At 38.6% G+C, this 20133-nt stretch overlaps 1 protein-coding gene across 7 annotated transcripts in view; it reads left to right on the plus strand.

Moving 5' to 3' along the window:
- The first annotated feature begins 5994 nt into the window (after window positions 1-5994).
- CEP135 (centrosomal protein 135) overlaps window positions 5995-20133 on the plus strand; it is a 79514-nt gene continuing 65375 nt past the window's right edge. For 4 of the 7 annotated variants that reach the window (XM_036270902.1, XM_036270875.1, XM_036270866.1 and 1 more), the window contains exons 1-6: window positions 5995-6152; window positions 7821-8011; window positions 9812-9979; window positions 12346-12487; window positions 14866-14950; window positions 18531-18659. In XM_036270902.1, the coding sequence (XP_036126795.1) occupies window positions 6040-6152; window positions 7821-8011; window positions 9812-9979; window positions 12346-12487; window positions 14866-14950; window positions 18531-18659 (828 nt within the window). In that variant the 5' untranslated portion in view covers window positions 5995-6039. Of the gene's footprint in view, window positions 6153-7820; window positions 8012-9811; window positions 9980-12345; window positions 12488-14834; window positions 14951-18530; window positions 18660-20133 lie in introns of those variants that run through there. The other 3 variants (XM_036270893.1, XM_036270911.1, XM_036270921.1) reach the window with 3 other exon arrangements.

The raw sequence follows: 20133 nt of genomic DNA on the forward strand, positions 1-20133 counted from the left end.
TCATAACTTTTCCCATCTTAAAATTATTTTCCTAATATAGTCTATTATTCATTAGTCACTACACTGTCAATTTATGGGAGCTCTTTGCATATTAGCCCTATGATAATAGTTGTAAATGTTTTTCCCAACTTATCCTTTCTCTTTTGACCATAGAACTTTACACATGTAGGAGTTTTGTTTTGTTTTTAATTACTGTTTATCAGTCTTTTCATTCATGCAGAGATCCTATTCTTATCTCTACTTGTACTGACTCCAAAAGGCCATTAAAAGGTGTAATTCCTTGTGCTACTATTATGAAATGAAAATATCTGGTCTTTGCAGATACATAAAATAAACTGCTATATCATCAAGATGTCTTAGCATTGTGCTTTTAAAAGGGACCCTTTCTTGAGAAATATTTCCAGTGTCTCTGCTACTAAAGAATAGCTTCTCATAACATTTGATCATTTACACAGCTTGAGTGCCTTTTGTAGCCAAGTCACTACTGAGGCTCCACTGCAAGGCTCCAGACAGACTGGAACTATCATAACCATTATCCTTATTTGCCAGTAATAATCAGGTTGCTAGCCAAACCGTACACCTGTGGCAAAAGGGAAATCAAGTCCCTGGTGCTTAAGTAAAAGGATGTAAATTAGCTGACAGTAATATTGACATTTTAGCCCTACTTCTGGGCTACTCACTGAAGGCCAGCAACTTCGCCATACTAACTGGACTTGGTGTCAGAAGGCCTAGTTCATTCAGTTCAGTTCAATTCAACTTGAATTCAATTCACACTTTTTATTAAGCTCCAGACACTCTGCTTGGGTTATGGGTCCAACAAAGAACACATTAGTTGTCTGTGTACTATAAAGAACTCACAGTCTAAAGATAGAAACAGGATAATTAATGACTACAGTAGAGTTAACAACATCCAGACACAGAATATGTTCTGAAAATACAGAGAAGAAACCTGGGAAAGAGCCTTGATTTATCTCTGTTAGTTTCTCCTACATGTTACCTGCATTCACCCAGTGTTTCCTGGCGAATTGTTTTTATTCACAACACCTCTGAGAGCCAATGAGAGGAGCTTCCCCCCATCCCTCCTGACACCAAATACATGGAGTCTTGACAAAACTACTTCTCCAACTCTCAGGACACCTACTGGTCCAGATTTCAATTTTGACACTGATAACCCAGAGTTAGCACAGGCAACACAGGTTAAGGGTTCAGTCTCATAAGACTACCTCCCATTTCAGATGCCAGTCACAAGCCCCAGCCTCCTGTACTCTGACTGACTGGCTATAAATCGGGGGTTCCCATGGCCCTCTTGAGGTTAGATAATTTCCTAGAATGGCTCACAGAACTCAGAAAGGCACTTTACTTACTATTACCGGTTTATTATAAAGGATACAAGACAGATGGAAAAGATGCACAGCGCAAGGTACAGGTACAGGATAGTGAATTGCTATGCCTTCTCCAGATGTTCTGCCCTCCTAGCTCCTAGATATGTTCACCAACCCACATTGACCAAATCCTGTCATTTAGGATTTCCATGAAGGTTCCATTACATAGGTGTGATTGATTAAATCATTGGAAGTTAGTGATTATCTCAATCTCCCTGTTCCCTCTCCGGAGTTTGGGAAGTAGGGCTGAAAATTCCAAGCTTCTAATCAAGGCTTGGTCTTTCTGTGACTGTCCCCCATCCTGAAGCTGTCTAGGGCCCTGCTGAGAATCACTTCATTAGAACAAAACACCCTCCTATCACCCTCATCACAAGGAAATTCCAAGGACTTAGGAGCCCTGTGCCAGGAACCAGGGACAAAGACCAAATGTCTCTCTTATTATGCCACACCTGGACATTTTTGTAATATCATCTCATGCCTCATATCACAGACCAAACTTACTATCTACCCCTTGTCCCTTTCCTGCTCCAGTGCACTCCAAGATGACTTTCTGATAAAACCATCTCAGCATCTGGACGGAAACACATGGTTCAGTCTCTGAAGCTCAAAGCCTTGATTTTTACCTGGATTCATTCCGCTCATTCAACCAGAGGCTGGCCCCTCACTCTGCCCTACCCAGTCTTCCTTTGTAATATTTCTCACTTTTCCCTCACACCTTTATCTCATCATTGAAATAATCTTCTCTTGACCTGCATGTTTTCTGCACCATTCACCAATCCATCCTTCTACCCCCCTGAATAATTTCCCCAAAACTAATTTCATTGTGTGATTTTTCCCATTTTAACATGTTCAGTCATTCTCCACTACATAGTGGACAACGTTCCAGCACTGAAATCTAGCATTTGGTGAGTCCTTTAGTAATCTGATGTCGCTTCTCACTTCTAGTCTTATCTATGCCACTCTGCTCATCCCCGTCCCCAGCAGAGTGTCGACTTTCTTATTACTGATCATCATGCTTCCCCATCCGGATCTTTCTCGATGCGTTATCTCCTCTCCTTCCTCCCCTGCCCAAATCTCTGTCTCCCTCTTCTTTATGCATCCAAGTATGGCTGCTTCGAAGTTCAAGTCCAGCTCCCATCCGCTCAGTGAAACCGACTGGTTGTCCACGCCCTAGTGAAGGTAAGCTGGAGTTGCCCTGCAGAGTAGGCGTCCCCCGCCGGTGAAGGTTAGCCCTTTCGGGTACGCGGCTGGGGCAGCGTGGACCTCGGTGCCAGAGGTCAAGCACCCGGCCAATAGGAGGTCGCCGTCTCCGACGTGCGCTGTGGTGCAGGGTTTCCGGCCGCCTGGGGGCGCCGTGGCCTCGCGCCGCCGAGGCCGATCCGTTTCCGGGCCCCGGGGCCCCGCGCTGCCATCGCCGCCGGGCGCGCCCCCGCCACGCGCCGCTCGGTTCGCCGCTCCCGTTACCGGGGCAACGACGGCGCCTCCCCGCGCCGGCTGGATCGTCTCCGCGCCATTTTCAAACTGCCCTAGCGCCCGAGCCGCGTTTGGGGCGGAAGGAGCTCACAAGGGAGGCAGGCTCGAGGACGATGCGACCGCGGGCGGAGGGAGCGGCGGCCAGAGCTGCGGGTGAGGGCGGCCTCCGGGGGCTGCAGGGCCCGGCGGGGCGGCGACGCCTTCGCCTCCCGGGCGGTCCCCGCGGGCCGGCCCGGGCGCTGCCGGGAGGGAGGCCGCGCGGCCGCGGGAGGAAGTGGGCCCGGGCGGGGCGGGGCGCGGAGAGGCCCCGCAAGCTCCGCTTCCGACTCCCCTGCCCTTCAACCCCGGCCGTCCGCCGTGGCCGGAGGTCGTCCTGCGGCTCCCGGGTCGCCTCCCGTCCGGCTTCCCACGGGCGTCGGGGCCCTCCGTGCGGGCCGGCCAACCACGGACGGACGGGTTGATTTAAAAGTTAAAACGCCCTCCTCGTACAGGAGTCGTTCGTGCTCTTTGTAAACACGGACATGCCCCAAAGCCCAGGAGGAGAGCCTTGTGCTCATCTCTGCCCCGCGCCTGTGAGTACACCCGCCCACCTTCCAGACTCCGCTGTTTGGAGTCTCCCCTAAGGTCGGGTTTTGGTGGGCTTCAGCCCCTGTGCATACAGACACACAGGAGGCCATGGGATAAGGTGTGCCGGCTTCCAGACGCCACCCCAGAGTGAAGCAGCCGACGTCCTGTGTTTTGCTAGACGCGTTCAGTACGGCCGCAGGGTTGGACGGTGGAGTTGGGGCGGGGCTGCGCACAGAAGCCCATGGATGAGGAGAGTCTACTACGTGCTTTGTTTTGTCCCTGGAAGGATTTTAATCTTTTTCACCTGTTCTGTATTGAGTTTTTTACTCTCATTCATTCATTCATTCATTCATTCATTCATTCTCTTCTTCCCTCCCTCTCCAGGATGTACGGAAGCATTATTTCTGGGTAACCAAAGTTGGTACCAGACAAAGAGAGGCAGTGTTTGAGTGGTGACGCCCCGCTAGTTGTCGGTTTGACAGGTGTATTTGTGTTGTCTCCAGCAGTTTCTCTAAAGCACCTTGCATCAGGTCCCTCTCGTGGAAGGAACCAAGAAAGACCAAAGGGACACCACTCAGAGGAAAGGAAGGGTTAGGGAGAGTAGAAAAAGAAAGATTTGTAGAATGGAGCAAAATTAAGGAGAGGTACAAGTGATTTGGTAATGAGGTGGCATGGTACAGAAACCTGAGTGCTGGGCTCGAGAGACTTGGCTGCCCACCTACTTTGTGGCTCTGTGGTTCGGGAAAGTTCCTCTCTTGGGGGCAGCCTTTCCTCACCTTTGAATAGGGAGGTCCTCTTTGGCCTCCTCTGCCTGACCCAGTCGTTGTGAGGATCAACTTTTGCATGTATTCAGGGTTTATAAATTGTGAAGAACAGAGAGCTGTAAACGTTTTTATTTGGATTAGAGTATTAGGACTATATTGTCCTGGCAAAGGTTAGAGAAGAGCAAAGATTCTAAAGAAGTGATCTTTGGATAACTGCCTTTTAGAGCAGATTGATAAAGAATAGATTCATAAGCAGTTTAAAAGACAAGGATAAAAACGTGTATTAGAAATACTTATGTGTTTTCTATAATCAAAGTAAAATTTACATGGTGAAACTCACAAATCTGAAGTGTCCGTAATTGAAAAGCTTTGATAAATGCATGCTTGTGTAACCACTACCCCAATCAATATAGTATTTTAATCACCCCAGAAAGTTCCTTCTTAACCCTTCCAGTCAATCTCCACCCACCCATATGCCCCCAGATGACTGCTGTTCTAATTTCTGTTCACACAGTTTAATTTTGCCTGTTCTTGAACTTTATATAAATGGAATCATATAGTCTATGTGGGTGGCTTCTATTGCTCAAATAATGTTATTCACATTCATCTGTGTGGTTGACATGTATCTGTAGTTTCTTCCTTTTTATTTCTGAGTAGTACTACATTGTATAAATATATCACAGTTTATTTATTCTGCTGTTGATGACTATATAGTTTGTTTCCAGTATGGGCTATTATAAATAAAGCTGCTATGCATATTCTTGTATTCTCTTTGTAGATGTTTATTTTCATTCCCTCAAATTCCTAGGAATAAAATTACAGAGTTATAGAGTAGAAGTATGTTTAACTTTATAAGAAATTGCCAGATATATTCCACAGTGATTTTACATTCTAGTCAACAGTGTAAGGATTCCATTTGCTCCAAATCCTTGACAACTTTTGGTATTGTACTTTTCTTAAAATTATTTTTTAATACTCTTTCTTTATTGATTTTAGAGAGAGAAGAAGGGAGAGGGAGAGAGAGAAACATTGATGAGAGAGAACATTGATTGGCCGGCTCCTGCATGACCCTCACTGGGGATTGGGCCCACAACCTGGGCATGTGCCTTGGCTAGGAATCGAGCTATACTGGCCCGGCAGTATTGTACTTTTAATTTTAGTCATTCTACTGTGGGTGAAATTGTACCTCATTGTGGTTTTAATTTGTATTTCTCTGATAGCTAATGGTGTTGAGCATCTTTTCATGTGACAGTTCCCATTCAGATATCTTTTGTAAGGTGCCTCTTTAACTCTAGCCCATTCTCTTTTTAGGTTATTTGTCTTTATTAAGAATTGAATTGCAAGAGTCCTTTATATATTATTTATACAAATCCTTTTTAGATATTATGAATATTTTTTCCTACTTTTGTTTGCCTTTTTGTTTTTTTAATGGAACATTTTGATGAGCAAACATTTTTAATTTGATGAAGTCCAACTTTTAAAATTTTTCTTTCATATTTAGTGCCTTTTAAAGAGACTTCTCTAAGGATTCTCTTCCTACCCCAGGCTTGATTAAATACTCTTCTTTGTTTTCTTCTAGAAGCTTATTATTTTTCACTGTTACATATAGTTTATGGACAGATAATCATTTTAATGCAGTAACAAGAATATCATAATCATTCTATTTAAATCATTCTAAATACTCCAGAAGTCTTCCTAACTAAAGAGAAAAAAAATAATTGCTTTCTATTAAAAGAATATTTCCTTCTTATCATGAAACAATAATAATAGCTATAATAATAGAATGATGTTTCACTCTTTTCTTTTAGGACTTTAATTTTTGGAAGTGAATAAAACTAGTTTTGGAAGACAAGATGACTACAGCTGCAGAAAGAAAGTATATTAATATTAGAAAAAGATTGGATCAGTTGGGATACCGCCAGACTCTGACAGTGGAGTGTTTACCTTTGGTAGAAAAACTCTTCAGGTAAAGATGAAAATACAGCTCTAAACCTGTATGATCCTTAATCCCATTTATCTGGTGTGTGATTGAACTTTATGCTTCAGTAAAGAAATGGTAGATTTTTGAAAAGCCTTTAAATCATCCCAGTCACATCTATTTGTCTTAGATCCTACTTCCCCGTCATCAATTCAGAGTCTCCACATTGTGAAAGTCCAGGGGTCACCATTCACATTGTACTGTCTAGAGTAGAAATTTCTGAGGGTTTTCCCTGTGAATAGAATTCATGTGTTTTTTTTTATGTGGTTTTTGATATGATTGGGAGTTCTGTGTTGGCCTCACTCACTGGTCTTTAATTACTATTACATTAATAATGGTTCGCCAATGTGTGGTTAGTCATTTCTTTAGCTTTTACATATTACCTTAATTGAAAGATGCTTTGTGATTTTCTTTTCCACATGAGCTCTGTTACTGTGGTTTGAGGCTGAAGCAGAGAAATTGCTTAGGAAGCTTTTGTAATAGGATGGAATTTCAGTGGGTGTACTACGAGAATTTTAAAACAGGTACTACCTGACCATTTAGTCAGGGGCACTGACCTCTTTTCCCTTAGACTGTCAAATAAAAAATTGACAACAGCCAACAAAACAATAGCTGTCTAGTGTGAATGAATCAAAATTATACCAATTTTTTTTGTCAGATTGGTAAAAAATACAATATATTTTTTGGTGTGCCACAGAATTTTAGTAATTAATTTACGTGTGCTATGAGATGAAAAAGGTTGAAAATCACTGCTGCATAAGAGATGATGATGAAAAAGAATGGGTGAAAAATATTTTGTGATCTTCAGTATTGCCTTCAAAACCCTTCCTCATCTAGTCCCTGCAGTTTCATCACCCATGTATTAAACCACTTGACGCTCCCTAAACATGTACACTCTCACCCTTGGTCTTTCCATGTGCTGTTCTGTGTGCCTGTAAAGTCCCTTTGCCTTTCCCTCTTCCCTTGCCTTTGTGCTTGGTTAGTTGTATGGTCTGCTGACTCTATCATGGCTGTTATATGCCACTTAACTATTTATCATTATTGGAAACTTCTTTTTGACTTCCCTTTAGAATTCAAACCCCATGAGACTACAGACTGACTTTATCACTGCTGTACCTAGGACAGGCTGAACACATAGTTGGAACTGAAATGTTTGTTGAGTTTATCACATAGTATTATAACTTTTTGACAAAGTGTCAGTAGGATACAATTTCCATGACAGTGGGTTCTTTATTGTGTTCCCTGCTCAAGAAATATTGTTGGAGTAAATATTCTACTAGTCTCTGTTCTTTGAGGTAAGGAATTAATTCTTATTTATTGTGTACCTGGCACTTAGCATATAGCAGACACTGAATGAACAAGTAAGTTTCACAGATTCCACAGGATCAGGTGAATAATGGGACTTGGGAGAATGAGCGGGAGGAGAGATTCAAAGATGATTTTAACTATGTGAATATAATATATAACTATTAATCAGTCTTGTTTTGAGAAATTTCTTAATACTTCCTGGTACCTTGAAAGACTCCTAGTGTTTGTTTTTAGATTTGTGTTCAGTTAGCATTTAACATATTTAAGCCTTTTATAATTATATTTTTAGTTATTAGAAAATTAATGGACTGTTTCCTTGTATTTACTTTTTCTATTCTTTAATTCTAGTGACCTAGTTCATACAACAGAAAGTCTTCGGAAATCAAAATTATCTGCTGGGAAAGCTGAAAAAGAAAGTGCCAATTTTGATTTTGTTTTGGAACCTTATAAACTTGAAAATGCAAAATTGAGCAAGGAAAATAATGAATTATACCTGGAATTAATGAAACTGAGAGAACAATCAGCCCAACACCTTAAAGGTAAAATTTTGTGATTTAAAAAAAATTTTTTCCCTCAGAAGAGGGGGTGGGGGTTGGGCAGAGATAAACCACAGAACTTATATGCATGTACGCATAACCAATGGACATGGACAACAAAGCCGGGGTCGGGGCGGGGGGGGGGGATGGGGAGGGGGGTGCCAATGGGGTAATAAAGGAGAAACATCTGTAACAAAAAAAAAATTAAAAATTAAAAAAAAAAAAATTAAAAAATATTTTTTTAAAAATTGATTTTAGAAAGAGAGAAAGGGAGAGGGAGAGAGAGAGAAACATTGATGAGAGAACATCGATTGGCCGCCTCCTGTATGCCCCCCACTGGGGATCAGGCCCACAACCTAGGCATGTGCCCTGACCGGGGATCGAACCAGCGACCTCCTGGTGCATGGGTTGACACTCAACAAGTAAGCCACACTGCTGGGTAAATTTGTGATTTTTTTTTTTACGCCATATTTTATCCCTTTCCTTTTATATGCAGGAAAAGCTAGTCTAATTTTAAAACCATTGATTAAAAAATGTGGTAGTCTTTTTGCTAACAGCTCTTGAAATCCTGTAGGGTTTGTTGAAGAGTTCCTAGAAGTAAAATAAATTTTTATTCTATATCTGTATTTGTCTACACTATATCTGTATTTAATTTTTATATTTACAATTTCAATAGAAAAGATTAAATGCTGGAACTGAGGGAATGTTCTTGAAACAACTTTTGTTTTTCCTATACTGGAAATAAGAGTATTAAAGTAAGTTAAAAGCCATATATCATTCTGATTCTTTAATACTTCATCTTTGAGCTAGAAGGTACCATAAAATGATTTCAAAAGTATTGGGCAAAGGGTATATATGACTGTATTACTATGAATTCTTCTTACATTCAGTTGAAATCCCTGTTCAAAGCCTGGCTTGAATTCATAATTTCTTAGCTTCATACCCAGGTTACTGGATCAAACCTATGGTATATATTAGCCTTATACAGCAGAATAATAATATAATTCCCTTTTGTGCTTAAAGACTTGTTCGCAGTTTTCTCTTGTTTTTTTTTTAATTTATTTGTGTTGCAGATGTTTCTCCTTTTCCCCTCATTGACACCCTCCTCCCAATTCCACCCCCCACCCCTGGCATTGTTGTCTCTGTCCATTGGTTATGCTTATATGTATAAGTTCTTTGGTTTATCTCTTCCCTCTCCCCCGCCCCCTCCTCTGAAGTTTGTCAGTCTGATCCTACTTCTATGTCTCTGGGTCTGTTTTGTTCATCAGCTTATTTTGTTCATTATATTCCACAAATAAGTGAGATCATGTGATACTTGTCTTTCTCTGACTGGCTTATTTCACGTAGCATAATATTCTGCAGGTCCCCCCATGTCATCTCAAGCACTTTTCTTAATAGTGGTAGAAAAGATAATAGCCTTTCAAATAAAGAATGCCTAAGAATAAGGTAGAGTCTTTCGAATTGGTGCCTTTTTCAAAAAAATTTTTACCCAAGAATATTTTTTGTATTGATTTTTAGATACAGTGGGAGGGAGGTGGGGGGAGGGAGAGAGAGAGAGAGAGAGAGACAGAGAGAAACATCAATGTGAGAGACACATCATTTGGTTGCCTCCTGGGGCCAAGGATCAAACCTGCAACTGAGGTATGTGCCCTTGACTGGGAATTGAACCCTTGACTCTTCAGTTCAAGGGCCAATGCTCTAACTGCTGAGCCAAACTGGCCAGGGCTCAAATTGGTGACTTTTTGTATTTTGTGAAGTGGAAGAACCTCATAGATCTGTAAAATAGTCTTTGAACCTTTTAAGAGTTGAAAACTACATTGAAGAAGTGTACACGTGAAACAGCTGATCTGAAATTTCTAAATAACCAATATGTTCATAAACTCAAACTGTTGGAGAAAGAGAGCAAGGCTAAGAATGAAAAAATTCAGCAACTTCAAGAAAAGAATTTGCATGCTGTCGTACAAACTCCAGGTAAGTCTGTTCCTTCTTCAAACAAATTATATACATCTAATCTTTTAAAGTTATTTAAACTATTAACTAAAATAGGACTTTGGAGTTTCATGCTTAGACATTAGTATTTGAAAAGATGTATTTGGATAGTCACACAAACTTTTATTTCTGACTAGGTAGTACTTTTTACTTGTGCTTAGAAATTTATATAATAATAGCTTCTTAAATTTAAGAAGTTGAACTTCAGTGCCCAGAGTCTCTTTTCTTAAATCACTGTTTTAAATTCTCTTTCCTATTAATAATATTATTTTAGTTGTAAAAGTAATCAATACTCAAAGAATTTGGAAAAGATTTGTGTTCTTTGTTTATTTTACTAGTTTTAGCTTTATGCTCAGTAGTTCTCGAGCAAGAGAAAAGAAATGATGGGGCATATCCAAGTTGATGGTTGTCCAGGCATAAGAATGTCCAGTACTAGTGACAAGACCATTGAGATGTCTGAACCATAGGATCAAGATTATAGAAGTAAATAAGACATAGAAAAGTGTTGGATTATGAGACTAGGTAAAGACTGAGAGATTAGCCCTGGCCGGTTTGGCTCAGCGGTTAGAGTGTCGGCCTGCGGTCCTGAGAGACCCGGGTTCGGTTCCCACTAAGGGCACGTACCTCTGTTGCAGTTTGTCCCCGGCCCTGGTTGGGTCGTGTGTGTGGCAACCACTCGACGTGTCCCCTTCACGTCGATGTTTCTCTCTCTCTCTCTCCCTCCCACACTCTATCTGAATAAAAAATAGAAAAAATGTCCTCGGGTGAGGATTTAAAAAAAAAAAAAAAAAGACAGAGATTAAAGAGCACAATATGGACCAATAGTAATTTGGTCAGATGAAGATTGTGATCAGAAGGGAGTTGAAGATCTAGAAGCTAGCAGAGTTCTAAGTGGAAACAAAGTCCAAGCACAATCATGTTTTTGTGTGCTTGAAGCTGAGTGGAGAGGAAATTCATGAGACCTGACAGATTAGGAACAGAGAGGCCAGAGTGGGGAAGAACCGAGATGGTAGGAAATGAGATGGAGAAGCAGACTGTGAGCCAATGGCAGAAAAGATGAGGAAAAGTGGGAAATATCTCAGAAGTAACCAGAAGACTGAGAAAAAAGGAGGATAATCTGATTTCCTGGGAAAAGAATGGAACAGATTCAAGAGAGATTCAGGGAGTATGATCCCTATAATTTAATAACCGAATGGGTTAGACTTGGAAGGTAAGAAGAATTCTCAGACTTCTGTTTCAAATGACTCAGTGGGTGGATAATGGTACTATTTCTTAAGATAGAGAATGTGGAAGTGGAGTAGGAATCCACTTTTGGATATATTGAAAGTGTTACAAGGGACAATCATACAAAGGGGGGTATGTAGATCTGTTCTACATAGATTGAAATCCAAGTTGGGAGTCATTGAAGTATCTTGGGAATTGAAGCCATGGATGTGGAAGGAATTATCTAATGAGATTATGTAGTTTGGGAAGAGAAGAGAACCAAAGACAGATCCTAAGGAAGTTTGTATTTAAGGGATTGATGGAAAAAGATCATTGAAAGAAAATGAGGAGCAACAAAGGAAGAAAATGGTTTGTCTTGTTTAGGTGTATAACTACAAGGAGGTCATTTAAATACTTTTGATTCAGTTGCTTCATCCTCAAAATGAGAGATAAGAGGAACCAAATTTGTTAGGATTCTAAGGAAGACAAAATTGTGGGTTATGTTTTTCTTTGTGAGGATCAGTTTTTAAAGTACATGTCTAATCTTAGCTAAATGCTGGAAAAGGTAAATTATCCATGTTGTTTGTACTAAGATGAGATATATTTATTCATAAAAAGAAATTACTCCTATTTTTAAGGATAATTAATAAAACATTCCCTATCAATTCAGGTTATAGCATGATTTTATATTATAGCTGACATTCCATTATATACTCATTTTACTACTTAAAATTTCAGTTATCTGCTCTTTTGGCATTGCTTAATAAGTAAGTGTATTAAGGCAATTCTGACTGCCTTAAGCTACCTGTTTGACAGTTTTCTATTGGTTGTGACTTCTTGAGCTCACGATAGTAAACACCACTCAAGTTTTAATCTTGTCAATATCTGGTCCCCATCTAGTGGAGGAACAGATTAAATCTGTGCACACATGCCAAGCATGCAGAAAATAAAACATGTCTGTTGAGATTTTCAGGAAGGCATCATTTAAAGATCAGGGTGGATATTTATATATGGGGGAGAAAATATCCATATATAATATGAGCTAGAGACATACTTTATCACAAAAGGGCTAACCTGAAATATTTAATTCTAAGACAATAGTTTGTTTCTTTTTAATTTTTGAAATACACATTTGTTTTCTTTAGGAGGCAAGAAAAGAAGTATTGCTTTCAGGCGCCAGCGTATGCAAATTGATGAACCGGTCCCTCCCTCTGAAGTCAGTTCCTATCCAGTTCCTCAGCCAGATGACCCTTACATTGCAGACCTCCTGCAAGTGGCTGATAACAGGTGCACTAATTAATTTTTGTTGACTTTAGTTAATTGATCACTTGATTAACTAAATTTCTTGACAGTAGGACTTTTGTCTCATTAACTGTGGTATCTCCAGTACCTACCACAGAACTTTGCACAGGCACTCAGTTAATACTTTCTGAATGTATTCTGAATATAGACTGTTTTTACTTGTTTCGAAACTTTGCTTTCAGATAGATCATATGCCTGATGTTTCTGTCCATATTTTCTTTAAAACAGTTTAGTGCAATCTGGAACCTATTTCAGTAGAGTTGCTTTGACATTTGGTTTCATCATCCAAAGTAAAAGTTATCTTTTATAGGACTCTGTTATTTCAGATTTATATCAAATGCTGATGGACCTGTATAGAGTTGTAACTGGCTATGAAATTCTTGATTCTTTAGCTCTGTATGTTTGCATTTGCTTAAATTGGAATCATAAATTTCATATCAATTAAAACTTCATTAAGCTTTCTAGGAAAGGCACGATATAAGTGTTCTGAGGATGTAAAAATGAATAAGATGGTGTTGCTGCTTTTGAGAAGCTCACCACCTAGGAGTGAAGAAGAAATGGGAAATATACAAAAGGCCATTAAGAAAATTATAAGGGGTTCAAAGGAACAAGAAAACTCTAGTAACAGCTTCTATCATAGCTGGAGAAACATTTTAAAATATGGAACACACCAATGGAAATAGTGCAGATAACTTTTTTTTTGTCCTCACCTGAGGATAGTTTTGCATTTATCTTCAGATAGAGCAGGAGGGAGAGAGGGGGGAAGAGAGAGAGAGAAACATCGATATGAGAGAGACACATTGACCTGTTGCCACCCACACGACCCCAACCGGGGCTGGGGACAAACTGCAACCGAGGTACATGCCCCTGGCGGGAACTGAACCCAGAACTCTGGTCCGCGGGCCGACGCTCTAACTGCTGAGCCAAACCGGCCAGGGCCAGATAACTTTTATTTATTTGTTTGTTTGTGTATTATCCTCACCCAAGGATATGTTTATTGATTTTCGAGAGAGAGGAAGGGAGAGAGATAGAGGAAAAAACATTGATATGAGAGAAACATCTATTGGTTGCCTCTTGTTTGCACCCCAACGAGGGAGTGATCCTGCAGCCTAGGAATGTGCCCTGATTGGGAACTGAACTTGCAACCTTTTGGTGCACAGGACGATGCTCCAACCAGCTGAGCCACCTAGTCAGAGCTAGTGCAGATAACTTTTAGTTTTGTAGATTATGCAGAGAATATGGGGCAGTTTTTTCACTTTGTTAATCTCAATATAACAATCTAAAAAATACTGTGGTTGAGGTACCCATTAGGATCTCTTAGCTCACTTATTCTCACACAATAACTGTATTTATATAGTTATCTGACCTTAACCGTGAAATATTTTGTGTTCTTCTGTTACAGTTATAATCTAGGACTTCTTAGACAATATGTTAGTATAATTTAGGAAGTTTTTTTGGCTGCATATGTATCATTTTCTGTCTTTATCTTCCTGTTTTTCTTTTCTGTCAAATCATCAGGGGTGACATCAGTCTCTTGATTATCTTGTTTGTTTTAATATGCACATGCATATTATGTTTGCATTCAGTCATTTGTGCATATAAATGAGTGCAGTTGCTTATGTACTCTTTTCCTAAACCTAGATTAGTAGAAAATGTGGGTTCCAGAAAGTGTGGGTTCTCACCAGGAAAAGTGAGAGCTGTGTCCAGCCTCACTTACTCCACCCCATGGAAAATCTTTCGTAAAAGCTGACCTGGCTTTAGGCTTTATCTTTCTAGTATGAAAACAGTTGTGTCATTTATATGTTAATGCTTGGAAAGGCTGGATGTAGTACAAATACATTTGGGCAATTGCAGAATTCAGAATTCAGGTGATTTGATCAAATCTTGATTCTGTTAGAATTAACAAGTTCCGGAAAAGAGTAGCTTTTTTTTTTTTTTTTTTTTTTTTTGCTATAATTACTTGGGAAATTGTAGTATTTCTTAATATTTTTCTTCTCTCCAGGATTATAGGATAGTTTATTAGAAAATACAGAGTCAGGATCAGAAAACCCACTTAAGGCCCTTATTTCACTTAATAATTTTACACTATACCCCCAATTTCCTGAGCCTAAGAATTAGCAGCAGCATCTCAAAGAGTTGTCCTAAGGATCAAAGTACAGTAGTATGTCTTTTATTGTGTGATGCAGCTGAGTTTCAAATTATTTACCACTCAAGATGATATACTCTATGCATGGCACACTATTTTGTAGTTCATTGAGAAACAGAAAGTAGAGAGTTTATAAAAGAATGTGTCTAGTTTCATTTCTTATTATTTTGTATTTCTTAACAAAAGTGTATTGGCATTAGCTCTGAATGTGTTTCAGAATTCAAGAACTTCAAGAGGAAGTCCATCAGTTACAAGAAAAATTAGCAGTGATGGAAAGTGGACTGCGAGATTATAACAATCAGGTAGGATTTTTATTTATTTTCATAGTAGGGATTGAGATGGTTATACTTTGATTGTAAATAGAATTGGGTTATATTTGATATTACTGATACTGAGTTTTTATACAGCTTTTATATCTCATCAGTGTGTTAATAGAGTTAATAGTTGGAGTGGCTTAGATGGCTTTAGAGCAGTTCTAGTCCATTCACTTTTATGCATTTAGGTGAATAGTAGTTTTTCGTTTTGTTATTTTATTTTTCTTTTAGGTGAATTATCTACTTCCCCAAATATAATTTTATGACTATATTACTGTTTTCATCTCAGGAGGTATTTTAATAATTATGGTTTTTGAAGGTCTTTTAATTTGTTTTTTTACTCTAAACTTATAGATTTTGTAATTTTGAATGTCTCTTTGAAAGTTACTCTTCTGTTGCCATATTTGGGTTTTTTTTTTACAAGTAATAGTATCTCATAAAACAGTTTTCTAACGACGTAAGTGGGGGAATGAATAGATACAGATTTAGATCACAACCATACAACTTTTGTTCTTTCATACTTTCTGTTGGTGTTTTGACTAAATTCTGGTTTAGGTAATTACAGGTTTTCTTCCTTAATATGCTTACTGAAGTTTAAATTGGGTAACACATTTTTCATTTTCTGCATTTTTTGGAGTGATGTGATCTGCATATGCAAATATAGATTTAACTTGTATTAGTATAACTCTCACATTTGAAAAGTACTTTGAAGATTGTTTTGATAAAAATGGAATGAAAAGAAAAGGAATTACAGTAATGTCAGCCAAAAAAACTTACTTTATGGAGAGATGTTGAAAGTATCAAATATGCACATGAGTTGAATATGATTTGTATTTTTCAACCTATAATCACATTTTCTTCAAAGTACTTTATGAACATGAACCCACCAGCTTCACTATCTCTTTCAAGTGGCTGAGGTATTTGGAGAAAATAGCCTCACCGTTCTGATGGAAACCGCCAATTGTGGTTATCAATCTTAGTTAAGTCCACTCTGCCGCCTACCTTTTTCTTTTGCTTGAGTTCTGTTTTTGTCAGCATACATTATAAATTTTACTGTTCTCTCAAACTTTTTCCCCAACTTATAGTACCCTCCTCCTCAGTATATTACCTTGTTTCAACTTCCTATCTCTACCTTTAAAATTAGTAGTATTCATTCACATTCAGGCTCTGAAGACTTACTGCATAGGATAATTTTTTTCCAGTTTAAGGTTTAGCCTTTCAGCCTCTGGGTTTGGTTCCATTTCCTCTCTTCTCCTTAAAACCTTGCTTTAATTGATTATTTTTTCTTTACCAAACACTTATATGGCCACTTCGTAACAGTCATAGGAGAAGGTGCTATGATAGTCATCACTACCATTCCTTAAAAAAATCTCTTAAACCTCTCCAACTTGCCAGTGCCTTCTCCTCCCTCATGCAGACTTCTCTAGAGCGTCTTCCTCTTCTGTCTCCACTTTACCCCTGTTCACTCCTTAATCTATTGTAGTCTGGCTTCTTTCTCCTTACCCCCACTACATAAATTGGTCTGGTTAATGATACCAGTGACATTAATGGCTAGATACAAAAGATACTTTTAGTCTATATTTTCTTGACGCTCTATGTAATATTTGGCATTATCAATAATTTTTTGTTAAAACTTTTCCATGACTTCATTTTGTTTTGGTTTTCTTTTGTTTAACCCCTTCTAATTTTTTCCTTGCTTTTTCCTCTGCCCATTCCCTGAAGTATTACTGTTTTCCAGGATTCTGTCTTTGACCCCCTCTCCTGTCCCTGTATGTTCAAGTGCTCTCATCCACTCTCTTGATTTAAAATATTGCCTGTATGTTGATGACTCCCTCAAACTCTTTCAGGCTTGAACCTCTCTTCTGAGCTCCAGACTCATAAACCCAACTTAACACAGCATTTCCAGTTGAATAAAAGCTCTTCTTATGAATATATGCCTGGTAGTGTGAACTTGTTGTCTTCTGCCTCAAGTCTGTTTTTCCTCCTTTGTATGCGACTTTGGTTGCTAGCATCACAATCTGCTGAAGCCAACATTCTGTAGTCTTTCTAGATCTCGTCTCTTCCCTTCATATACTGCTCACCAAGTTCTGTCAGTTCTTCTGCCTAAGCACTCCTTAAACTGAATTGTTCTGCTCTACCCTATCCCACTGTTTTATTTTAGGTTTTAATCATCTCTCAACTGTTCCTATAGTAGGTTTCTCTGCCTCTGGGTTTATTCTTATCAAATTCATCCTTTAGTTCAGAGTAATCTGTCTCCTTGGTTAAGTATCCAGTGTTTATCATAATCCGTTTCTGCCTAATTCTTCAGACTCATCTCCAACCACTGCATTTGTTTCCTTGCACCATATAGTGCAGTCATACTGAACCATTTCTATTCCCTCGAATGTAGCACATTGTTTTATGCTTCTGTGTCACTGCCTAGAACATATATCCCTCCTCTTCACAGCATCATTTATAACTTTTTTGAGTGTATTTATTTGATAAGACCTGCACTGATTTCCAAGGTATACACATATCGGGAAGAGTAAATCATGTTATTCCCTTAACTACTTTGGTGCCATATACCTATTTCCTTTAGTCTACCATTAAACAACATATTACACAGCATTTATTTGTTCACTTGCTAGTTTTCCCTGTAAAGTTGTATTCCTGAAAGTCTGGGACCATGTTTTATTTATCTTTGTATACCTAGAACTGTGCTCAATAATTGGTAAATTGAATGCTTTGTTTTTATTTTCAATTTTTTAAAAACCAAAGCTTGAAAGTGTGTGGGTTTTTCCAACTTCTTGCATGTGAATAAGTGTGAATTCATGATTGATAGTGATCTTTTTGATTGTATATCTGTCTGTTGTTTTCTAAATGATAAATAATAAAATTCACACAAGCTTCCTATCTTTTTTAATGCTGAGTTTCAGTAGCAATTCATTTTTCTTTGTTTTAAATTCATTTTTTTATTCTATATTTATTCCACTAGGCACTGAAGTAGTTTAGACTCAGTTTTAATACTCAACAGTTTCTTTTTATCTTTTTATATAAACATCGCCTATTAGAGGAGAGAAAAACCCCAAAACTAAATTAGGAATAATCTTTCCAATAGAAATACTTATGAAAGCCATGTTGATAATTCTTTTTTTTTTTTTTTTAATGTGTTTTTATTGATTTTTAGAGAGGAAGTGAGAGGGAGAGAGAAATCGAAACATCAACGAGAGAGAAACATTGATTGGCTCCCTCCTGTGCACCCCCTACTGGGAATCGAGCCTACAACCTGGGCATTGTACCCTGACTAGGAATTGAACTGGTGACTCTTTGGTTCATGGGTTGATGCTCAACCACTGAGGCACACCGGCTGGGTGACAATCGACATTTTCTGTGTTTTTTATTTTTGCTCTACATATGTTCATTTCATAATCTCATTAAAGTGTGGGTACATATATATATGAATGTTAATCTCTTGTTTACATTGTTCAACATAAGAAAAATGGAAATAGTCGAGTAAATGATTATTCAGTGTTAATCATTTTGGTTCAAAACTAGATTTTAAAAAAACCATACAACTTTTTATCTTCAGATTGAACTAAGAGAAAGAGAGATAGAACGACTGTCCATTGCGTTGGACGGTGGCCGCTCCTCGGATATCCTCTCTCTGGAGACTAAAAATAAAACCAACGAAAAGATTATTGCTCATTTAAATATTCAGGTAATGACTTTTATTACTATTTTGCTGAGTATACAAACTCCCTGTTTTTTTTTTTTAATCCTCACCCGAGGACGTTTTTCCATTTTTTGTTCAGATAGAGCGGGAGGGAGAGAGAGGAAGAGAGAGAGAGAGAGAAACATCGATGTGAAGGGACACATCGAGTGGCTGCCACCCGCACGACCAACCAGGGCCCTGGACAAACTGCAACCGAGGTATGTGCCCTTAGTGGGAACCGAACCCGGGTCTCTCTGTACCGCAGGCCGATGCTCCAACCGCTGAGCCAAACCGGCCAGGGCCAGACTCCCTAACTGTTTTTAATGGTCCATGGATTTATAAAAGTGACAGGATTGTTCACTGAAGTATACCTTACAATGGGAAAAATTTGATAGAGCCAAAGTATTCAGATATAGGGGGCAGCTGTTGAAAAGTCATGTTTGTAAAGAATATTTATTTATTTTATTGTTTTAATCCTCACCTGAGGATATATTTTTTACTATTTATCTTCTGATAGAGTGGGAGGGAGAGAAAGAGAGGGAGAAAGAGGGAGAGAGAGAGAGAAACATCGATGTGAGAGAGACACATCGATTGGTTGCCTCCCGCGTGACCCTGACCAGGGCTGGAGACCGATCCGCAATCGAGGTACATGCCCTTGACCAGAATCAAACCCGCAACTCATTGGACCTTGGGCCAATGCTCCAACAGCTGAGTCAAACCGGCCAGGGCTGTAAAGAATATTTAATGAGGTAGGAATATATGCACCATAATATTAAATATTTAAAAGAAGAGAATAAACTGTAGATACAATGTGATCTTTAATTTGCTTTTTCTAAATGTATATATGAATTCAGAGAGGAAAAACACTGGAAGAAAATAAACCAAAATATACTAACAGTTTATCTTTATGTGATGGGATAGTCTTCTTTATGATATTCTTTGTTTTCAAAAATATTATGACTGTATTTCTTTTATAATATAAAAAAGAGGATTTAAAAAGTAAATGCAAAAATTAAACTTGTAGTTTTCAACTGCCAATGTAATGGATTCCCTGCCACGTATCTGACCTGAAAATAAAAGAACAAGTCTGTAAAACATGACACATGACCTTTAGAAATTCAGACATGTTAGTGCTGCCTGGGATGAACCACAACAGAGTTAGTCAGCAATGTCAGCAGTAGCTCTAGAGTAATGCTGTCCAATACAAATATTTTATGATCCATGTATGTAACTTAGAATTTTCTAGAAGCCAAATTAAAAAGGTAAAAAAGAAACAGGTGAAATTAATTTTAATAATGCATTCTCACAATATATTTAAAATATTATTTCAGTCTGTAATTCATGTTGTAAAATATAATTGAGGTATTTTACACTTTCTTTAGTTCTTTGTGCAGTCTTTGAAATCTTGTGTATAGATTACATTTATAGCACATCTCGGTTTGGACTAACCACATTTAAAGTGTTCAGTGGCCACATGTGG

This window comes from Molossus molossus, unplaced genomic scaffold (genome assembly GCF_014108415.1).
Source record: "Molossus molossus isolate mMolMol1 unplaced genomic scaffold, mMolMol1.p scaffold_m16_p_1, whole genome shotgun sequence".
NCBI lineage: Eukaryota > Metazoa > Chordata > Mammalia > Chiroptera > Molossidae > Molossus > Molossus molossus.